Source organism: Vigna radiata, chromosome 7, assembly GCF_000741045.1.
Source record: "Vigna radiata var. radiata cultivar VC1973A chromosome 7, Vradiata_ver6, whole genome shotgun sequence".
NCBI classification, from domain to species: Eukaryota; Viridiplantae; Streptophyta; class Magnoliopsida; order Fabales; family Fabaceae; genus Vigna; species Vigna radiata.
In genome coordinates this window covers 24191962-24213476 of record NC_028357.1, presented here as the reverse complement: position 1 = coordinate 24213476, position 21515 = coordinate 24191962, and the positions used below count along the sequence as shown (strand labels likewise).

General features: G+C 31.7%; 2 protein-coding genes across 2 annotated transcripts; both read right to left on the bottom strand.

The window, feature by feature from the left end:
* Positions 1–9939: 9939 nt before the first annotated feature.
* Positions 9940–12103, bottom strand: LOC106766208. Its single transcript, XM_014650956.1, has 5 exons — positions 11549–12103; positions 11241–11464; positions 10931–11164; positions 10271–10829; positions 9940–9963 (listed from the first exon to the last, which is right to left on the bottom strand). The coding sequence occupies exons 1-5, from the start codon at positions 12101–12103 to the stop codon at positions 9940–9942; spliced, it is 1596 nt and encodes a 531-aa protein (XP_014506442.1).
* A 352-nt stretch (positions 12104–12455) lies between these two features.
* Positions 12456–13493, bottom strand: LOC106766207 (acidic leucine-rich nuclear phosphoprotein 32-related protein 1-like). The gene is made up of 3 exons (XM_014650955.1): positions 13489–13493; positions 12718–13386; positions 12456–12654 (listed from the first exon to the last, which is right to left on the bottom strand). The coding sequence occupies exons 1-3, from the start codon at positions 13491–13493 to the stop codon at positions 12456–12458; spliced, it is 873 nt and encodes a 290-aa protein (XP_014506441.1).
* Positions 13494–21515: the final 8022 nt, after the last annotated feature.

Sequence of the window (21515 nt, the reverse complement as noted above, 5' to 3'; positions counted from 1 at the left end):
ATATATATATATATATATATATATATATATATATATAATTTGCCCATCCTAACTTTTTTAAATACTTTTTCTATATTCCATCACTTTTTCTTTATGATGTAACTTTCTATCTATTTATAAAATTTTGTTTGCTTTTTTTTTTTTTTACTTAACAAATAAGCGTTATTTATTTAGTATTATGTAATATTTATAATTTTTATATAAAATATTGACTTATCATTTCGATTTTGAGTAGTAATGTAGTTTAAGTATTTGAAAATTAATCATTTTATGCGGTAAACATTCAAAAAAAATGTTATGTTCAGAAAAGAAAAGTAAAGGGAGAAAAAAAAATTAATGCCACATGTCATTTTAACATCAATACAAAATTATTTCCAAAATGACAATTGTGGATGACTCTTATCCAACTGAAGAATAATGTTAAAGTTGGTGGTAAGTATGAAAATGCATCTGCAAGTTAATAATACATGTAACCACGTACTTGGCTACTTATTTGCCACGTGGAGTTCATAGAAGCAACCCAAAAGAAGGAAAAAAACAAACACCTTATCTCTCTCACCTTCATTTAGTAAAAAAGGGAACAAAAATCCAAGTCGTCTCATTTTCACAACAACTCATATCTCTCTCTTTCACTTTCATTTTCAAAAAGTGTTTTTCTTATTAATTCAACTGTCCAAACGAGTCACAATTTCGCAAGTTAATTTGGTCCACTACTGGTTCAGATCGGATTGGATTTAAAAAAATTATAATATTTTTTATGTGTCAGATTTTAATCCGTCTTATTTAAACTCAACTCATGCGGATTGAACTGTGGTGGGTCGGATTGGTCTACCAATCCACCTACCTAATTTTATTTTATTAAAATTTAATTTTAATTTTTTTTAAAAATATTTATTATTTGTTCTTTTGCTTGAAAAGCTTATTTAAATTTCCTATTTTCAAAATTAATTAAACAACCATGTTGGGAGTGAAATTTGGATATGAAATTTGTTTTTATTTGAATTATAGAAAGTTTGTAACTTTTTATTTAAAAAAATTGTAATTAAGTGAGCTAGTGAGCCAACCCGTTTACCCACCAACCTATTTTCTGGCTCGCTAATAAATGAGTCGAGTTAGATTGGCTCATCAAGTGACCAATCCGTGGTGGATGAGACTGGGTCAAACCAAGTTACCCGTTTTGACAGCTCTACTTTTCGTCTTTCTTCTTTTCATTTTTCTTCATTTAGAAAGTCTATCTCCCAAGATTTGGTCCTAGAGTTAAAAAAAGCTCATGGGATTAAAATATTTTTTCATTAAAAAGCCAAAAATACCTACAAAAATAATGTGGACTGGAGCCAAACCCTTGAGTTTTTATTCAACCAAAAAAAATATTAATTGTTTTAAAATATATTATCGGTCTTTTAGTGTATGTCAACCTATGTTGGACTGATATCATTTTTACGATTAGCCTGAATCATATTTTCTAAATCATTGACTAGAATCAGTTTGTTTTGACCTTTGTCCCAATGGTTCAATCTTGATCTTTAACTTGATTTTGCTCGTATTGACCTTTGACCTTCGACTCGGATCAATCAATCTCAATCTTTAACTCGAGTAGACCATCACAACTTTCATTTATCTCTTCCTTCTTAATTTTTGTCTTTTATTGAATTTCTTGTAATATAACATTGTGTTTCTTCGTTTTGGTATTGTTGTATTATATGTTTCTTCGTTTTGGTATTGTTGTCTTACAGGTTTCTTCGTTTTAGTATTGTTGTTATCATTTCTTTGTAATTTAAATTTTTTAAAATAGTAATTATAATAAAAGTTAAACCTTTTTCAATAATTATATAAAAATATTTTATTGAATTATTAAAAAAAAGAGAATATAATTTTTTTAATAGTTTTTGCTGCAAAATTATTATTTATAAAAGAAAACGTCTAATTAATATAGATGTAAGTAATTTTACTATAATTATTTTGGAATAACTTTATACAAGAAAGTATGCATGCATCACTTGCTGAAGGCTTTTTAAAAAAAAAAAATAATCTAAAAGTAATTGATAAATTTTTCACACAAAAAATAAAATATTTTCTATAAGTTAATTGATAGAAAAATATATAGGAAATAAGCATTATTTTTAAGTATTTGTTGGCATAGTTTGCATATATTAATACCATTGTTTTGTAATAATTTTGCATAAAAAAATTGTCGATATTTTTCGCAAAACATTATTCTCCAAAAAGTATATGAATATCTTTTACAGAAATATATCACAATAAAACTTACAAGTAATTTTTATAGATAATTTTTTGCACAAAAATTTGTAGGTAATACATATTTTTTAGTAGTTGCTTTGCGTTGTTACGTTCACATGAAGGCCAATACCCACATCAACATCTTATTTTGTCATTTATATATTTTCATTACTTTATAGTTTATTTCCTTGGTTACATCAAGAGTGAGTCTTGGAGTTTCAACAATGTATTTCTTTTTTATGATAATTGATTTATAAGTTCCACTTTATTTTTTTTCTTTCCTTTCCTCTATTAATTATATTATCTTATTTTTCGAATCAGTTTACTTTATTTGTTGAATTCTTATGTTATTAGAAAAATAAAATTAAATCAAGTGAATCATTAAAATATATGAACTATAAATAAGTAATAATAATAAATCAATCTATTTAACTTTGGTGGCTGAATAACTAATCAGTGTAATGTGAACTTCTGGTACGATTTGGGGGATTTTGGCCATCAAATTCCAATGGGGTGTTGCTCCCTCCACCTCTCCAAGTGGGTTCTGTACCTTTCCATTATTTTCATTTATTTCAAAAATATTTTACACATCTCCACTATTTTCTTTTATTCCAAAAATACCTTACGCATCCTTACTATCCTTTCCTTTCTCTCTCTACATTAATGGAACATTCACATGGTTCAGATTTTAAGTTGTGATATATTACAAAATATAAAATTCAGAGGAAACTTCAATATTACAACTTCCACCATTTCCATTTTATAAAATTAAAAGTTATATGCAAATACAAAATAATAAACATAATAATATTAATAGTAAATGATGATATATTCTTATTATTATATACTAACTTTATAATGACGAAAAAACTAAATAAATTATAAATCTTTAACAAATAACCTTTTTTTTATATTTTAAGTATTTAATAATATTTTTATATTATTTATCTAATAAATTAAATATTTTATTCAAGTTATTTNAGTCAAACATGTCGGTAAGTTAAAACATAATATAATGTTAAAAATTATAGATATTATATGTAAAAAAAAACACACATATATATAAACATTTTTTTGGAAATTTAGAACAAAATTTTACCATTTATTAAGTAATTTGAAAAGAAAAAAAATATATTTAGCAGCGAAAATAAATTGAATCAAACTTATTTAAGAAAATATATCACAAGTTCAAATTTGAGTCATGTAAATCCTCTATTGATGAACCATGTAAATGCTCCATTAATGTAAAGAGAGAAACAGAAAGATTGTTAAGCATAGTGGGAAGGTGTAGGGTATTTTTGGAATAAAAGAAAATAGTGGAGAGGTGTAAAATATTTTTTAAATAAATTAAAATAGTGGGGAAGTACAGGACCCACTTGAGGAAGTGGAGGGAGCAACACCCATTCCAATGTCATTAAAAGGGTCTCTCCCCTGCATCCTTTTTACTTCCTACACCCCTAAAATAAAATATGAGAAGTTTCATTTAATCGCTGTCCCAAATCTTCCCAGTGTGGAAGTAGGGGTGTGGGCTAATTTGAGTTTTAGTAGGTTCCATATCTTTTAATTAAAAATGTATTACTAGTTTTAGAAATATTTTTCAGATTGAGCATTTCATAACATATTTGTATTTATGCATTCCTAATTGAGAAATCCAAAATAAATTTCTGGATTAGGTAAAACATTTCGGATTCAATATTCTAAAACAGAAATAGATTTTTCAAAATGCACAATCTGTAATGTAAATAAGTATATTTCGAATTGATAATCCAAATAAACTAATATTATGTTTGGCCAATGCCATGGATTGAGAAGGAGAATTGTGGCAAAAGTTGTCATTGACGTCATTGCAAGAAAATATTCAGGCAAGGGTGGTAAACGAAAATCAGAATTGAAGGTGTTGGAGACTATGGTGATCGTGGTAGTGGCAGCATTGGGAGGAGTGGTGGTAGTAATGACATAATTGCTTTAAGCACTAAAATAGGATACCAATTTGATTATTTAAACACGTAAATGATTTCTCAAATTACATATCTGAGTTAACTGTTGTTTGAAATGACATTGAGCAATATTGTTGTAGTGTTGAGCACAAGCTTGGTTGTGTAAGTCTGAAAATAATTATTCTCTAAACCTTTTGAGCACTCACTTTTTCCACTGAGCGACCATTAATAGTCAGTAGTGACAAGGCTCTGTTGAGCAGTGACAAGGTTCCGCTGAGTTCCACTTTTTACTATAAGTCTATAACCATTTTAATTTCATGTCACTGAGCGACAAAATAGTGTCGTTGGACGAGACATTTTGCGAGAAGAATAACACTAAGTGCCAGAACTGCCGTTAAGCGCAATATTTTGCAAAAAGTTTGGCACTGGATGACATAATTGTTGTTGAGTGCCACTTTTGTTGAGAGGTTTCACTTTGAGTACCAGTTTATTTGTTTTGGTTTCTTCTTTTGGTTGTTTGGTATTGAGATGTATAATCATTGATTTTGTTGTTAAGTATAATGACAATATGAATGTATGAGAGAATCTTTTATATGTTTATGTGTGGTATGGTTGTTGAGAGACTTTTAAGGAGAATTCTATATGTTGGTGATATATAGTGTATGCTTGACATATAGGAGTCCAAAAGGGGGATATTCTGATATACTACCAACCAGTTAACTCATATAGAGATTAATCGGGTGGAAGAGAGAATGGTAGGAGGTATTCTCCCCAGACTTTTGGTCTTAGGTTAAACTCGTATTTTTATGACTATGTAGAGTATAAATACTATTACAAGTGCACACCTACAATGAAGTCTTATGTCAAAGCATGAATCTGGATAATGTTGTAAAAATCTGACAAAACAGTGTTTCCTGAGGAGTGTAGAGTCATTATCCTTAAGGACTTATCCGCGGTGTATTGCGCAAGTCCCCAAGGATATAACAGGAACTTCTCAGAATTTTTGAGGATCTCAGAACTAGCAAGGACCTCTAAAAAAAGTATAAAAATAAACCCAAAATTTTCTTGGAAGGAAGAGAAGAGAGAATGAGACAATGAGAGGATGAGAGAAATAATTTGATGTGTTTTTGGAATGAATAACCTACAAAATTAAGGGAATTTAGTGATAAGATCATTAAGTACAACCTCGATTCATGTATTCATAAAACTAAGCTAAAAACATGAGTTCAAACAAGCTTCTAAGTCAAATAGAGTTGATTTAATATCAAAATTGCATCACAGATAACAATATATTCAACCGTTATCAAAACCCCAAACTTGACACTTTGCTTTTCCACAAGCAAACTGTAACTTGGCTTAAACAGAATAAATATACTACAATGGTCAAGCACATCAAAAATCATTTTCTTCTAAGACAAGTAAATCACTCATGTATGCTTATCATAAAAAGATCCATAAAGAAATAATGATGTCTTAGCCAAACAAGCTTCAACTTATGGTGCTCACATAACAAAGAATACATAACAGATGCAAACATTGTTCTTTGTTGGGTTAAAATTTGGCATTGGCTTATAAGGGAGAAGAACAGATGGCCTTGATCATTGGAAAAAAGCAAACAAATAGTTCAATAGAAAAACTTAGCCAAAATCAAATATAATTCCAAAGAAATAACATTCAACAACAATAAAACTCCGGAGCCTAACCTCTCACAGGTTAATTCAAAGGTTACAAAATTTAATATACATCCTGCCAAGCATATCAATCACAATTGAAACCATGCATCTGTCTTAAACAGCTATGAGCATCCACCATTTGTGCTTAATAGCTAAATCAATCATTATCTCAACATGCATCTCAAAACAATAAAGCAAACACAAGACAATATTACTTATGAAACAGTTTATCACCAAATCATTGCAGCAACTATTCATTCAACCAAGTACAGGAGCAACTAAAATTAAAAACAAAATAAAATAACATAAGTTCAAACAAGCATAAAAATAAAGTAAAAGAAATCCTGATCTCGTAGCATCCATCGGTAGATGCTATCATTCATCGTCAGCCTCTGCTATAACAACATCCATTAGTAAATACTGTCATTTGAATCTTCATCATTATAGCATTCATCAGTAGATGCTTTAATCTAGTAGCATCCATCAGTAAATGTTATCAGCAGCATCCATCAGTAGATGTCTAGTAGCATAACATCCATTAGTAGATGCTGTCAGTAACATCCATCAGTAGATGTTGTCAGTAGCATCCATCAGTAGATGTTATCATTCATCATCCTCATCATAGCAGCATCCATCAGTAGATGTTGTCATCTGAGTCCTCCTAGCATCCATCAATAGATGTTGTCATTTGAGTCCTCCTAGCATCCATCAATAGATGTTGTCATCCACTGCCATTAGAGGCGTCTAAATGTGCCACCTTCCTCACTAGCTTGAACCTGGTCCCTAGACACCAAAACATGCAATTGCTATGACATCTACTAAAAACACTCAAACATACAAAGCAAAATCAAATTCAAACCACACAACTAAATCAATTAAAAAGGCAAATTCAAAAACTGGGTTTCCTCCCATTAAGTGCTTGTTTGATGTCATTAGTTTGACACCATTAACCTCAATCCGAATTTTTGATGTTGGTGTTCTTCTCTCTTTCATCACACCAACATAACTTCAACATCTTCCTAGTCACCATCTTTACTCTGCTTGAATAAGGATCCTCAATCTCAATAGCTCCATTCTTTTTAATATCTTTAATCACCCCATAACCTGTTCTTGTATCTCATTGGTCTGCCATGTTTGAGTTCCTCATCTTCATACCCTCTAACACACGTCAAGTGTCTTTGGTTCATATATCTTTCTATACCAGCTTTAATGCATTACATCCTATGAAACTCAGGATAAAAGTTTCTTATCTTTCTTTTAATGTTTGAACTATTTAAGTCAAAGACTTTTTCTTTCAACTTCTTTTGCAATATGTGGAGAATTGTTATAATATATTAATTATTGCAAAAGAATGTTAGGGGTGTAACGTTCTCTCCAATGTTTAGAAATTTTATGGCTGCAACATATCTTTATTAAGCAACATTCAATTGTTTTAATGCTGCAACGTTTGATATTGTCAAAAATATTTTTTATATTTTTATAATTGGTAACTAATTACTAATTAAAGATTAATTTTTTTATAATTCACATTAAATAGATAATTTTAAATGTTATCTAAATTCAAACTCACCTTAATTATCCGATCAATCCAACCTGATCCATGTTAAAAATTGTTAATCTTTACTAGTATCATGATTAAAAATTTAGGTTATTTTATATTTGTTTGAATCTTATATCAGATGTGACATTAAATACTTGTCACATGTGACATCAGATATCATGTCAGACACTGCTATAAAATTTAGATTTTGATAATGTCTTTATGATTAAAATGAAATTTTTTTACTACTTTTATAATTAATAAGTAATGTCTAATAAATAATTATGGTTTTTCACAATTTATATTAAATAAATAATTTTATAAGTTATCTAGTTAAGATTCAACCAAATCATACTTACGTTAAAAAAGTTTCTCCTTTAACTTGTATCATAATTAAATAATTAAGTTTTATATTTATAAATACTTATGTTAAAAACGTTTCTCCCTTAACTTGTATCATAATTAAATAATTAAGTTTTATACCAAATCTTATTTATATTGGACTTAAAGATTAAATATTATTAAATTATTTGGTTAAAAATTTTGATTTTGATTTTGTCAGAAATACTTATTAAATTTTTAAAGTAAACAACATCTAATTAAAGATTATGTTTTTTTATAATTCATATTAAATAGATAATTTTAAATGTTGAATTCAAACTCATTTTAATAATAGAAAAATTATATTTTATTTTTTTTATCAAAATTAAATAATTTAATTAGATCACATGTATGAACTCTACATCATCTCATTCAATGAAATTTGGATTTGTATAACTTTGAAAAGTTATAATTCAAGTAAAACATAATTTTCTAGTAAAGTAATAGGTTAATAATAAATTTAAATTAATATATATATATATATATATATATATATATATATATATATATATATTAATCATTATGTACTAGTGGTAAAATTAAATTTTGAAGTTTTAATAATTTATTCACAAAAAGATATTTCTTACGTTCTATTTATCTTGGTAACATGAGTTAGGTACACAATATTAGATATTGTGATAGGTTTGGAATCATATTTGAAGTTTTAGAATTATAGTTCTCTTTGAATTGGATCTACTTCGTTTGGAGATAGAGGGTGAAGTACAAGAAAAAGTCATAACACGGGTTGAATAATGATTTTTGGTAATATTAGTTATACAATATATTGATTTAATAATGTAAAAAGCGTGAATTTTTCATATCAATTAAATTTTTAACAAAAATAATTTTTCATACCATGTCAATTGAAAGAATTGTCAATAAAAAACTTCAAAATGTTGTATATCTATTTTTTCTCAATTTCTACTATGATTAAAGCTTAACTACAACTAATTTTCTTATTAATTATAGTCTTAATTGACATAAAAAGTTTATCTTTTTAATATTTGATTTGTTTTAGTTATTTTTAGGCTTAATATCGCTTTTGGTCCTTGGTTTGGGGGGTTCTGTTCAATATGGTCCTATCTTTTTTTTTTTCGTAACAGTGAATCCTACTTTTTGAAAATACTGTTCATTTGACTCATTTTGCCTTACGGCGTTAATTTTGTAACGGTGTTGATGCCCCCCTGGATAAACATTGGCGACGTGGCAAGGTAATGTGAGTGCGTGACAGTGTGGTTTAAATTAGTACATCAGCTAACTTAAAATTGTGAGTGTTAAAGGAAGTTAGGGGTTAGGGTTTCTGAGGACATAGATGGCTTCTACTCAAGAGTTCTCCTCTTGTTCTAATAGATGGGGCAAAGGTTCTGGTTCTTCGCGTTTGTCCCATGGTGGTGGGTGGAGGGGAGGTGGGTTGAATCCTATTTGTTACTGTGGTGATTTTGCTGTAACTAAAGTGGCAAGAACTACAAAAAATGGTGGCAGAAGTTTTTGGGGATGTCCTCATTACAAGGTAAACCTGATTAACTTTATGATGTTTCCTTAAGTTTCTTCGTTTTTTGATAGTTTCCCTGATTCCGTGAATAACAGGGTGGCCATTCAAGTGTGAGCTCTTGTAATTTTTTCAAATGGTGTTTTGAACAAGATGTTGATGAAAAAGATAGTACGATATGGAGGCAAAGGAGGACCATTACAGATCTGGAAAATGTAGTGAAGGGTTTGTAGAAGAAGATGAAATTGTTATTTGTAACTCTGATGTTTTGTATTGTAGTGATCGTTGTGCTTTTGTGGATGTGTTTCGCTTTATGGGGTTAGGTGGGGGAAAGTAGGTTAGGTTTCTATGTGTTGTAATGTGTTGGCTGGGTGAAAGAAAGAAGTAGTTTGGCAATGTAAACCTTGAACTGTTTTGGTTCAGTCATCGAATGTAGAGTATGACCATTGATGTTGACATAATCATCTCACTTAGATTAATAACGTTTTAATCATTCCAGCTATGTTTTAGAATGTTCATAATGGTCCCATATTTAAGTTTAAAATATTTATTATAGTCCATATTTAAGTTTAAAATGTTTATTATAGACCTTATTTAAGTTTAAATTGTTCATTTTAGTCCATATATAATCATGACAGTGTTGTTAAAATAACATTCTCAATAGATGATCAACCTAAAGATTCAAAATACTGAATTCAAAGATAACTGAAAAACATCACAATGTCAAAGTGCATTACAAAACATCACCATCAAGTGAACAACAAAACATGACCATCAAAGTGAACAACAAAAAATCACAATCTGAAAGTGACCGTCAAAGTTAACTATAAAACATCACCAACAAAGTCAACAAAACATCAGAATTTCAAAGTGATCATCTAAGTAATTTTTCTTCTGCAATGTAATTTTGGCCTCAACGTTGGTGGATGGGATGTTGGAGGACTTGGTGCTGGTTGTGATGGTCTAGGGGGGTTACTTGGTGTTGGCTGTGATGGTTCAAGGGATTGGTTACTTGGTGCTGGCTGTGACGGTCCAGGGGTTGGGTACTTGCTGGTGCCTGTGATGATCCAGGTGATTGGGTACTTGGTGCCTGTGAAGGTTGATTTTCTGCTGTTTCTGTTGGCTGAGGACGTAAAGGACAGTTGTTTTTGTTGTGTCCCCTCTGACGGCATAGGCTACATTTCTTGATGTGTCCACCAACACGCATTTGAGTGTCATCTTTAGTGAGCTCCCATGCCTCCAACCTCCTTTTTTTCTTGGGCCTCTCAGGTAACTTCCTCTTAAGTGGTGGCAGTACATCATCATAGGGTGTTCGTTCCCATAGCAAATGGCCATTGACAGGGTAAATTATGGAGGCATATACTTCTTCGTATGTGGATCTTTTAAACCACGTAGGTATAAAATCTTCTGGGTCTAAACTTGAGTAATTCATTGCTGCAATTGCATGACAGCATGGTATGCCACTGATCAGCCACTTCCTGCAGCTACAGTCATGAGTGTCCAGGTCCACCTTAAACTTGTTGTCAATGGCTGAACAGTGCCTAACCTCAAATATCTTCATAGCAGACCAGCTGAAATATAAAAAGAACACCTCAATAAATATTTAAGTTTATTCAGAAATGTATTCTAACCTAAATGAGAATATTACCTTGGAACCCAGAATTTTTATAACTTTGATTCGTTTAGAAGTCGCTTTTTTATCTTTGGGCATATTGTGAAGTTCATACTTGCCACCTTGTTTCTGTTTGTGGCCCATCTTTTCATCAAATAAACTCTTATTTCCTCCAGCATGGTGATAATTGGCTGTTCTCTAGCATGCAGAAGAACATTGTTGAAAGCTTCAATTATGTTGTTATCCAGGCTATCACACATTGCTTGTCCTGTGAAGCGCGATCTTGACCAGTACCTGTTACACAAAAAATTTCAGAAGATTTGACCATGCAAATGTGACTGAAATGTGCATGTAAAGAACAATGGGTTACCTTGGGGGAATGCCTATTAGGTATTTGTATGCTTCCACATTCACTTCTTTCATTTTCAGCATTTCTCTTTCCCAAGCCTGGGGATATGTGCTCGTGGCAGCCCTCCACATCATATTCTTCAATATCTGTCCACTAAATCTTTTCCTGAAGTTTGAATACATGTGCCTCAGGCAGAATCTTTGTTCTGCATTAGGCAGAAGCTCCTCGACAGCGTGTACTAACCCCTGCCCACATCAAATTATTATTAGGTTAACATAAAGCAACACAAACCATGCAGTATATTATTGAAACATACACGTTACTTTTACCTTTTGTTTGTCAGACATCCACGTGCACCTACCACAGACTTCATTTCCCCCTAGGTCTGCAATTAGTATCTGCAAAAACCACGTCCAAGTCTCTTTGTTTTCCACTTCTACAACTGCATAGGCTATTGGTAGCATCTGCTCGTTTGGGTCTCTACCAACAGCAGTAAGCACTTCCCCCTTATACTGACCTTTTAGAAAACACCCATCTAAACATACAATGGGCCTACAGTTCTTGAAATTGTCTTTACAAGCTTTGAGACACACATATATTCTTTGGAAGATTGGTTCACCATTATCACCATCAACTTTAATCTGTATTATTGAACCTGGGTTACACCTCAACACCTCATGTCCATAGTCATAGATCCTTTTAAACTGTTCTTTGTAATCTATTTCCAGTTGTCGGGATGCAATCAACTTTGCCCTCCTTGCCTTTGAAATTGACACATTCGTATTCCATTTCCTTAATGCTTTACTACGTATGTCTTTCACTTTTAAAGAAGGATTGTCAATCAAAGACTTATCAATCTCCTGACTTAACGACTTAGCATTCATCATTTTAATGTTAAGTTGTCGACTACACGAATGGTGTCTTTTATCTTCCTCAATTGCCAAATTTTACGTGATGGCAAATACCCACAATAAGCCACCCATGGGCACTTCCCTTGCCCACCCATGCATCTCACCCTCACCCTACGTTTATCATTTTTCACAAATTTTAGAGCCCTGCCAGCATGAACAACATACCTTCGTATGGCATCCTTAAAGTCATCCTTATCGATAAATGTGGTGCCCACTTGCCACCTATAATCTGTCATTGATTTCTGTTTTACATACTTTGAAAAAGGACCACCATATAATCTTCATCACTTCCACTATTTTGTGGCGTTAAAAGCACATCTGACTCTCATTCTCCATCTGACAAACCCCTTCCAATTAGTTGTGCTTCAGCATCACTGCCTTCTTCCACGTACTCATCACCACTTAAATCCTCTATTCCTGGTTCATCCTCACTTTCAACTTCCACTTCTTCATCAGTCTCAACTACTTCTTCTTCATCACTATGCGCTGCTTCTTTATCAATCTCAACTTCTTCTTCTTCTTCACTGTCAACATCACTGCCAACTACCACTTCTTCATTTACAACCTCAACTCAACCCTCAACACACTCATTCTGAACCTCTAATGCAGCCTCATTCTGAACATCAGCTCCACCCTCATTCTCAACCTCAGCTCCACCCTCATTCTCAACCTCTAATGCAGCCTCAACACCAACGTCCTCATTGCCAACTGCCACTTCTTCTTTCTCAACCTCATCTCCACCTTCACACTCATTCTCAACCACTAATGGAGCCTTAACCCCATCACTATGAACCTCAGCTCCACCCTCATTATCAACATCCAATCCATCATCAGTACCCTTATGTTGTTCGACTTCTTCGTCCCCAACCCCACTACCCTCACCACTGTCTGTTGGTCCTTCACACAAATACATCACATCATTCACATCATTTTCTACTATCTCTGGATTATCCACCCCATGTACAACATACAGGTTTACTTTATCTAAATAACGAGCCACATTCAGCATGTTCATAGCTCCTTTATCATCATACAACTTGTGTAATACATGTTGAACACTGTAATATAACTCTGCTACTTCCATGTAACCCATGTGCTTAAGTGAACCTACTATTCCAAAATAACACCATTTGTCGGGGTCAACCTCCCAATATGTTATCTCCCCACCTATATACTTAAACGAAACGTCTTTTATCAAGGTCCCCCCGTGGTGGACCACTACCTGAAACCTCTCATCAGACATCCCAACCCTAACCCTGCAAATGCAAACGAGGACCACTACATGAAGTTAAAGAACTGTCTATGGGACCACTATCAACCCCATTAACGCGACAACTTTTCACATAAAACAATTTTACCCCATACTTAAACCCCCCTCAATGCGACAACATCAATAAACAAATATTTCACGAATTCACAAAAAAGTCAGAACACTTACCTCAGTTACGCGTCTCAATTCGCAATGGAATGCAACCACAACGCTCCAATTTCAACTTCGATCTTCACCAGAAAGTGATAATCCCAAATCGCGAATGAAACCCTAACTTATTTATCCTCTTTTTTTAACCCCCTCTGTTAAACCTGATGCAATTTCGAATGACGTGTTCAAATTCCTTTTTCGTAATTTCCTAATTTCCTAATTTCCTAATTTACTAATTTCCACATCAATAAATCTGACACTGCCACGTCGCCAATGTTTATCCAGGGGGGCATCAGCACTGTTACAAAATTAACGCCGTAAGGCAAAAGGAGTCAAATGAACAGTATTTTCAAAAGGTAGGATTCACTGTTACGAAAAAAAAAAAGGTAGGACCATATTGAACAGAACCCCCCAAACCAGGGACCAAAAGCGGTATTAAGCCTTATTTTTAATATTGGGTTAAATATGTTTTTAGTCCCTATACTTTGGGGCGATTTTGGTTTTAGTCCCTCTTTCAAACTAAGGTACAAATTAGTCCTTCAACTTTAGAAAACTCTGGTTTTAGTCCTTTTTACCAAATTTTTTTAACTTTATTTGTTGTTTCAAACGCGTTTCTCAGTTAACATTGAAGCAAAAATGTGTCAAACAGTGTAAACAATCCAAATGCTATAATGAAACGTGCTTGAAACAACAAATAAAGTTTAAAAAATTTGGTAAAAAGGACTAAAACCATAGTTTTCTAAGGTTGAAGGACTAAATTGTACCTTAGTTTAAAAGAGGGACTAAAACCAAAATCGCCCCAAAGTATAGGGACTAAAAACATATTTAACCCTTTAATATTTGATTTCTAATATATATTTTCATGCACATAAACACAATTCATAAATATTTTTAAATTTCTATTAATGTTATCATTTTAGCGTAGTTTACTAAGAAGTTAATAATGTATTAAGGTATAACAAAATGTTTAAGTATACAAATATGAAAATCTTAATATTCATACAAAGATAAAAATTATACAATTTATTATAAATAAAACTACATAAATTTACAAGTTATAAAACGTTCTTCAAAAGTTTATGTTTATCACTCTTAATGTTTAATACTTTATTTTGAATGGAGATTGATCATTCAAAATCTACATATTCAAAATTGTATAATATAAATTAAAACTAAGATTTAGTTATTTAAGTTGTTTGGGTCAATTATATATTACATTCCTCTATAAATTAATAATATCTGTGAATATGACTGTATGTACATGTTTCATTACATAACATTAACACTTATGGTTAAATAGATAATGAAAACTATATTATATATAATACAATTCATTAGTAGTTAATCAAATAACATATATTCTTATGAACATGTGGAAGTTATATTAACCTCAAATGAGTTTACCTAATTTTATAAAAACAATATAAACTAAATGATATCAATAATTAAATTTATTATAAATATAAAATATAAGAATTTAAATAGAAAATAACAACAAATTTGTAAGAAATAATTAGTAATAGTTGTTACCAATCCTATAAAGTTATAATAATATTCGAAACAATTAAGTTTTATATCAATTTAAAAAATCTATATTTAGTGATGTAAATAAGGTATTTGATACTTCTTTTCTTATATTTTGTAAATGTTCATATCAAGTATGTTTGTTCTTTTGTAACTTCATTTCCTATGTTCTAAATGACAACAATATCATAGATTTCATGCATAGAAGTATGTTCTAGACAATGTTAATACCTTAAACACTATAAAACAATAATGTTAACATAATCTATTAATATATTAAAGTTTGTTTATTTTAACAAAAGTATACTTGCATCAACCAAGATTATATTATCAATGTGCATATATAACCTATATAACATATATGTATTGATAAGAGTATTAACCTTTGGCACAAGAAGAAAAGGATGATATCTCTTTTCTGTGACTTAACAATTGTGATTTTAGGAAAAAAATAACTCTTTTTTATCTTTAGAATCATCCAATACATGTTAAAAATATTATGTAATATACATCAGTTTAGTTCATCACAACATAAAAGGAAGAAAAATACATAATTAAAGCAAGTAAGAAAAATTTTCCTTCTTACAATTGGCTTGACTACTTTTTCCAACAAAAGAAAATTCTCACATGAATAGAAATTCTTAAGCATATTGAAATAAGGGATTTATGTAGGCTTTTCTTTTGATTACAAATTATGGGTAAAAATTGAACGAATGAATAGTAAACTGCACCTAAACATTGCTACCAGCCAACACTGCGTGGTTCTTTTTGCACACTATAAAATGACAACGTTAAAAGTTTATCCTTTTATAAACTGAAGTAACTATTGTTAAATTGTAAAAGAAATGTTAGTTGGTTAGAGCTAAGATATTTTTGTACGTGATTGTGATGTTGATGTTTGTCTAGTTTAAATTAATGGAATATAGATACAAATTATCCATCAGATTGGTTCATCCATTCAAGCAGCAGAACATTAGTCTTTAGTATGTCATTTATGCGTAACTAATATTGAACTTAGTTCCGTTAACAAAGTAAACCTAGTTTAATTATTATGAGTATGTGTTAGAAACTTCAGGTGGCAGGTTATATGTTGAAAATAACCTTATGTATGAGGTCTTTCCATCTGATAGTAGGTTTTGTAATTACCCAGTGTGAAGTTATGTGCAGTTTATGGACAGAGAATACTCTGTCGGAGACTTTTGTCTCTAGGACAACAAAGTGTTGTGTTGTGTTTTATTTTGGTGCTCAATATTATAACTTGTTACTTTATTAATTGGTCTGATATAATGTTTGCATATTTGTTTGGCTGGTAGGTCTTTTATATGTATGTTAACTCTCAAAAGTTTGTAACTGTTATGCCTTAACTGAATTTGTAATAGACATCTTAGTTTTCCACTCCTTTATTATTATGTGGGAAAAATAAAGGTTATATTTGTTTGTATTTTTGTTCTCTTTTGTTTTCCTTGAAATGCTAGGTCAATACCCTAAAGTCACAAAAGTTGCCGAAGTTTATGTGGTCTTCTCTGTTCTATATTTACTAGCACAAGCTCATCCTAATCCATTGAGATCTTTGTTAAGAACCCAAGGCTTGACCACCCTAGCCACTGTAGTTGCATCTTGTGCAACAGTCTTACACCTTCAAATCAACTATTTGTTGGCCACATACTTGAACTTAGGGTTAAAATGTATTGCGGAACTAGGTTGAACTCTATAAACAGGACTTTAGGCTTGCTGCTATATGTTCTCAAATAAACCACTGAAACCCTGGTAGGGAGATACTATTCTCTAAATCTTTCATGAGAGAAAACCATTGTTGAGTTTGGCATTGCCTAGTTGCATTTTAGTGTACTTGGAGTGGTGGTGGTATGTGAATATGCTCTTTCTGTGTGGGTTTTTAAGCAATTCAGAAGCCATTATTTCTACCATGGGGATCCTTATTCAAACACTTGGATTCTTGGATTATGTTTCATTACATAATGTTTAAATAATATTACTAATCTTAACAATAAAATTACTAAAGTGATTACTACACTTAATTTATACATTAAAAATCTTAACATTAATGCATGCAGACGAATTTTCCTAGCTTCATTATTGTAACTTGTGAATATCCAAAACCTGATTCTGGTTCTTCATTATCAACTTAAAAGTTTGGTTTTGTTTTGTTGTGAATTGATGTGGAAGCTAAACTACTGTGTGTTCCTTCTGTTATTATTCTATACTAATCAAATCAGACATGCAAGCTATTAATAAGCTCAAATAATGTCTGTGTATTTCTATTACTTAGCTACTAAAATTGGTGTTCCCTGCTCTTAAAAGTCAAAAGGCCGATCACTGATTGATGTTGAACCGAATTAAAAACAAACTTTGAATTAATGACGAGGGAGGGATAAAGTGTAGGTAAATTTATAGTGCAAAACGGGTTAGTTTGGAGGATGAACTTTAGAATAAGGCAGAGAGCATGAGTCAAACCCACTACTCCAGTTATTGATAATGAAAATGCTGACTAGACTCATGTATATTTATGCACTTGGAAATGTTTCTCACACTTTTTCATTAGTTCAATTATAGACTGCACTCATGAATCACACACAGACCACAAATATACAAAAATTAGCAACTTTGTACCCTTTATTTAACAATTAATTTTATTTTATTGTATAACTTAGGTGCTTTTTCAATTCCATTCATAATAAGCATCCTTATGACAAAAATCAGTCATATATCCTGATTTGACAACTCATGATGCTACAGATTTTACAATCATAGTGAATAATGAAGTACCTGAAAAATACTAGATGGGAGGGGGGTTGAATAATGTTAATGGAAAAACATTTCGTAACCCTCCTTATATAACACTTTCGTTGAGTATAATATTTTTTAAGAGTTATTAAACGCTCGACTTTGCAAATAATATTGATCAATGAATTAGTATGGAAAACTCTTGTATTTAAAACTAAAATGCAACTACAGGTTTAACAAGAGAAGCGTTTAAATAAAATTAAACAATAAATGCAAATATATTTTTATATTAGTTCACTCCAACTGAGCTAAGTTCAGTCTCCTCTATTCACCGAGGGTTCCACTATAATCTTCAACAAGATTACAACTGAGTATTTTCACCACTCCTGGTATCCTTAGGCACTCCTGGTATTCCCTTATACACTGCCTGGTTGAGTTTCACTTACTCCTAATTGTGTAATATTCTTTACCGCTCTTGGTATCCCTATTCAGTGAATAACTTCCCGTTACCCTTGACTAGTTGAGTATTCGTACCACTCCTAGTACTAGACAATCCTGGTATCCTCTGATACGCTGCCTAGATTTTCTAAAATCCTTAGAGTTTCAATAACAAGTGTTTTAATTCTCTTCAGAATTGCAATCAACGATATTGCTTACAAGTCAATAAGACTATTACTCTCTTCAAGATGATATATGTTCATTACAATACAGTCTATAGAATTGTTGGGCGTTTATCTTTTTTCCTCTTTTCTCTCTTCTTACAACAATAAGCAAATATTAGAATGATGCTCGAGAGTATTGCTTGACTTTTCAATTTCTCTACTCAGATAGTTTCTCTTTGCTTGAGCTTCTTTGTGCTTCTCTTCTAAACTTTTTTCGTAGGATTGATATTTACGTTGTAAGCTATCCTTTTGGTCTATCTTCTTGATTCTTCATTTGAATGATCTTCTATATAAAGGCTTTTTCAAAAGGTATCCGTTAGACTGAAATCTTGGCCTTGATTCTTGTGTCTTCTCTATCTTGCATTTGAAACAGTCCTTGGTTAAAGTCAATATTGTGCATGCAGCAAACATGTCTTATCTCTTATCACTTTCGTTGTTTTTTAACGTTAAGCATTTAATGGAATTTAATGTTTGTTCAAAACAACAAAATTTTTACATTTCCTACCGTTGAGGTAGCGTTTATCATTTAAGCTTTTTCTTAAGATACCATTCGCTGAGTAAGAATTCATCGTTGGATTAAGTAAATATTTTAGCTCATGGTATCGTCATGTCTATTGTAAATGGTTTTTGGAATATTTTCTTTTAGAGCTTAAGCATTTAACATGTTTCTTCTTTTATAAGTTTTCAATCTTTGTTTAAGACTTTTAGAAGGTTTGGTCAAAGACATTGTCTCGACACCATTTTTCTTCTTGAGAGTTCAAGTGAATATTTTTGGGTATAATTTAGCTTAAGTAACATAACTCTCTTTAGACACTTTGACTTGTAAGTCATTTAGCATTATGTCTAGAAGCTTTTAACCTACTTGTTTTCCTAAGACTTTTATATGTTGATGGATGATTTGGGAATCTTCTTTCTAGCATTTGTGTTTATAGTTATCCTATTATTCAGCTTTAGGTGTTTTCAGATTCTTATATTGTTTAATGTTATTTGATTAAACTTCAAAACATGAGAGTTTTTAGACATATAAGTTTTATAGACAATTTTGTCTTAACAATCTTTCCCTTTTTTATATTTAACAAATACACATCTAAATGATATGTTTTTTATTAGTTTGTTTTATCTTTTGCATGCGGGTTAGTGGTCACAGTCGAAGTATATAGAAACAAATTAAAGGACTGAATAAATAAAAATTGAAAACATCTAAAAGACTTGTAGTTAAGCACGTAAACATATTACATGAATGTAAAGATGAACTCCTAAGATGAACTTCTAAGAATCTGGAGAATCCCCCTAATTTTGTGTTATGTTAGACTATCCTATCTTCTGGTGTACTCCCCCTGAGTACATGCTCTTAGATGCTAATGCGTATAATCTCTCTTTCTCCCCCTTATTTGATAAACATTAAAAGGGAAGGAGGGAAAAGACATCACCGCCTGACAGAGGGAATAGGAAGAAAGGGAGAAGAAGAGGGTCATGAAGGGATAGGATGACATGGGGACAAATGGAGTTGAATGAATAGGAAGGTTGGTAAGGAAGGATTCCATAAGAAAAAAAAAGGAAAGGAGATGGATAGGGTGGTTTAAAAAGGGAAGAGGAAAAATAAGTTGGGGCAAAAGAAGGAAGGATGAAAGAAAGATAATAAAGATTGGATAAGGTAGGGTCCAACCATGAAGGATGTAGGTTAGGTAGAAGAACTACTTGCGTAAGGCAGGTAAGTTCTAAATACAAGAGTAGAAAAGGATGTTGGATTGCTATATTTATCTTGGGCAGATGATCGGATGAGATGATAATGATGGTCTGGAGGTTTGGAAGAAGGCTTCATGGGTTCGATTTATTGAGAGTTTGAGAACTCAAGAGTTTGAGAGGACATGAAAGTGAGAGAGAAACAGTTGGAGTTTCGGAAGAGTGAATGAGTTGAGAATGTGAATAGAAGAGTTGAGTTAAATAGAGGGAAAAGTTAGTAATGGGTGATTGATATGTCTCGTCCATTTAATGTGCTTAGTATGGATAGATTTGGAAAAGCGATATTGTATCTCTGGAAGATCGAGAAATTTTGGAATAGAGTTCTGGTGTAGTAAATAAGAATGAAAAGAGTGACGGAGTCAGAGAATTTGTATTCTCAATAAAGAGAGAAAGATAGAGAATTGGTGATAGAAATGATAGCTTGATTGACACGCAGAAGATATTGGGCATATTGGAAAGAGAAGAATTTGGGTTTGGAAATCCTAGACAACTTTTAGAGAAGCATTGGAGAGTTAGACACAACCTAATGCATGTATGCAGATCCCTTGTAAACGATTTATCTTAGATGATGTTGTGTATGACGTCATATAAACTATGTGTCTTAGACGTTTGACTCTCTATACGCTATATGAACACACTAGCATATGTTGAATCAAATTCATTCAACGATTATCATACCAATAAAGGTAATTAGACGATAAAGCCTATCTTCAACTAATGACTTAGTGAAGATGTCAGTAGTTAATCTTTTGTGTTTACATATTGTAAATCCACAATACCCTTGTTAACATGATCATGTATGAAGTAATGTTTGATCTTAATATGCTTTGCACATGAATGCAATGTAGGATTGTTAGATAAGCTAATTGCAGCATTATTATCACAATAGATAGGAATCTTACCTTCAAAATAGTTGAAATCTTCTAGCTGATTCTTGATCCATAAGAGTTGTGAGGAGCATTGTGCAACAAATTTGTATTCAACTTTTGTTGTATATAGTGTGATCATATTCTATTTTTTGCTCATCCACGATACTAGGTTTATTCCAACAAAGTTGCAGCCTCCACTTGTACTCTTATGCTCAACTTTATCTCCAGCATAATCGACATCGTAGTAGACTTCTAGCTTAAAGCTTTCATTTCCCTTATAGCATATGTTACCGATAAGGGAGTATTGGTAAAACCTCAAGATGTGTTTTGATGATGTTGCAACTTGTAGATTTTGGATATAGTAGGAAAATATTTAAAAAGCAACTTGTAGATTTTGAATGTAGTAGGAAAATATTAAACCTTGT

What these genes read in the sequence shown, in the direction of transcription:
- LOC106766207 (XM_014650955.1), bottom strand. An exon ending in GCATTAGAGGTTCAGAATGA is followed by an intron (nt 12,655 to 12,717) that starts GTGTGTTGAGGG and finishes TGATGTTGACAG; the next exon opens with TGAAGAAGAAGAAGAAGTTG.
- LOC106766208 (XM_014650956.1), bottom strand. Translation starts at nt 12,103, where the DNA reads ATGAATGCTAAGTCGTTAAGTCAGGAGATTGATAAGTCTTTGATTGAC. An exon ending in CTAATAGGCATTCCCCCAAG is followed by an intron (nt 11,165 to 11,240) that starts GTAACCCATTGT and finishes TTTGTGTAACAG; the next exon opens with GTACTGGTCAAGATCGCGCT. An exon ending in ACCGTCACAGCCAGCACCAA is followed by an intron (nt 9,964 to 10,270) that starts GTAACCAATCCC and finishes GATGTTTTTCAG; the next exon opens with TTATCTTTGAATTCAGTATT.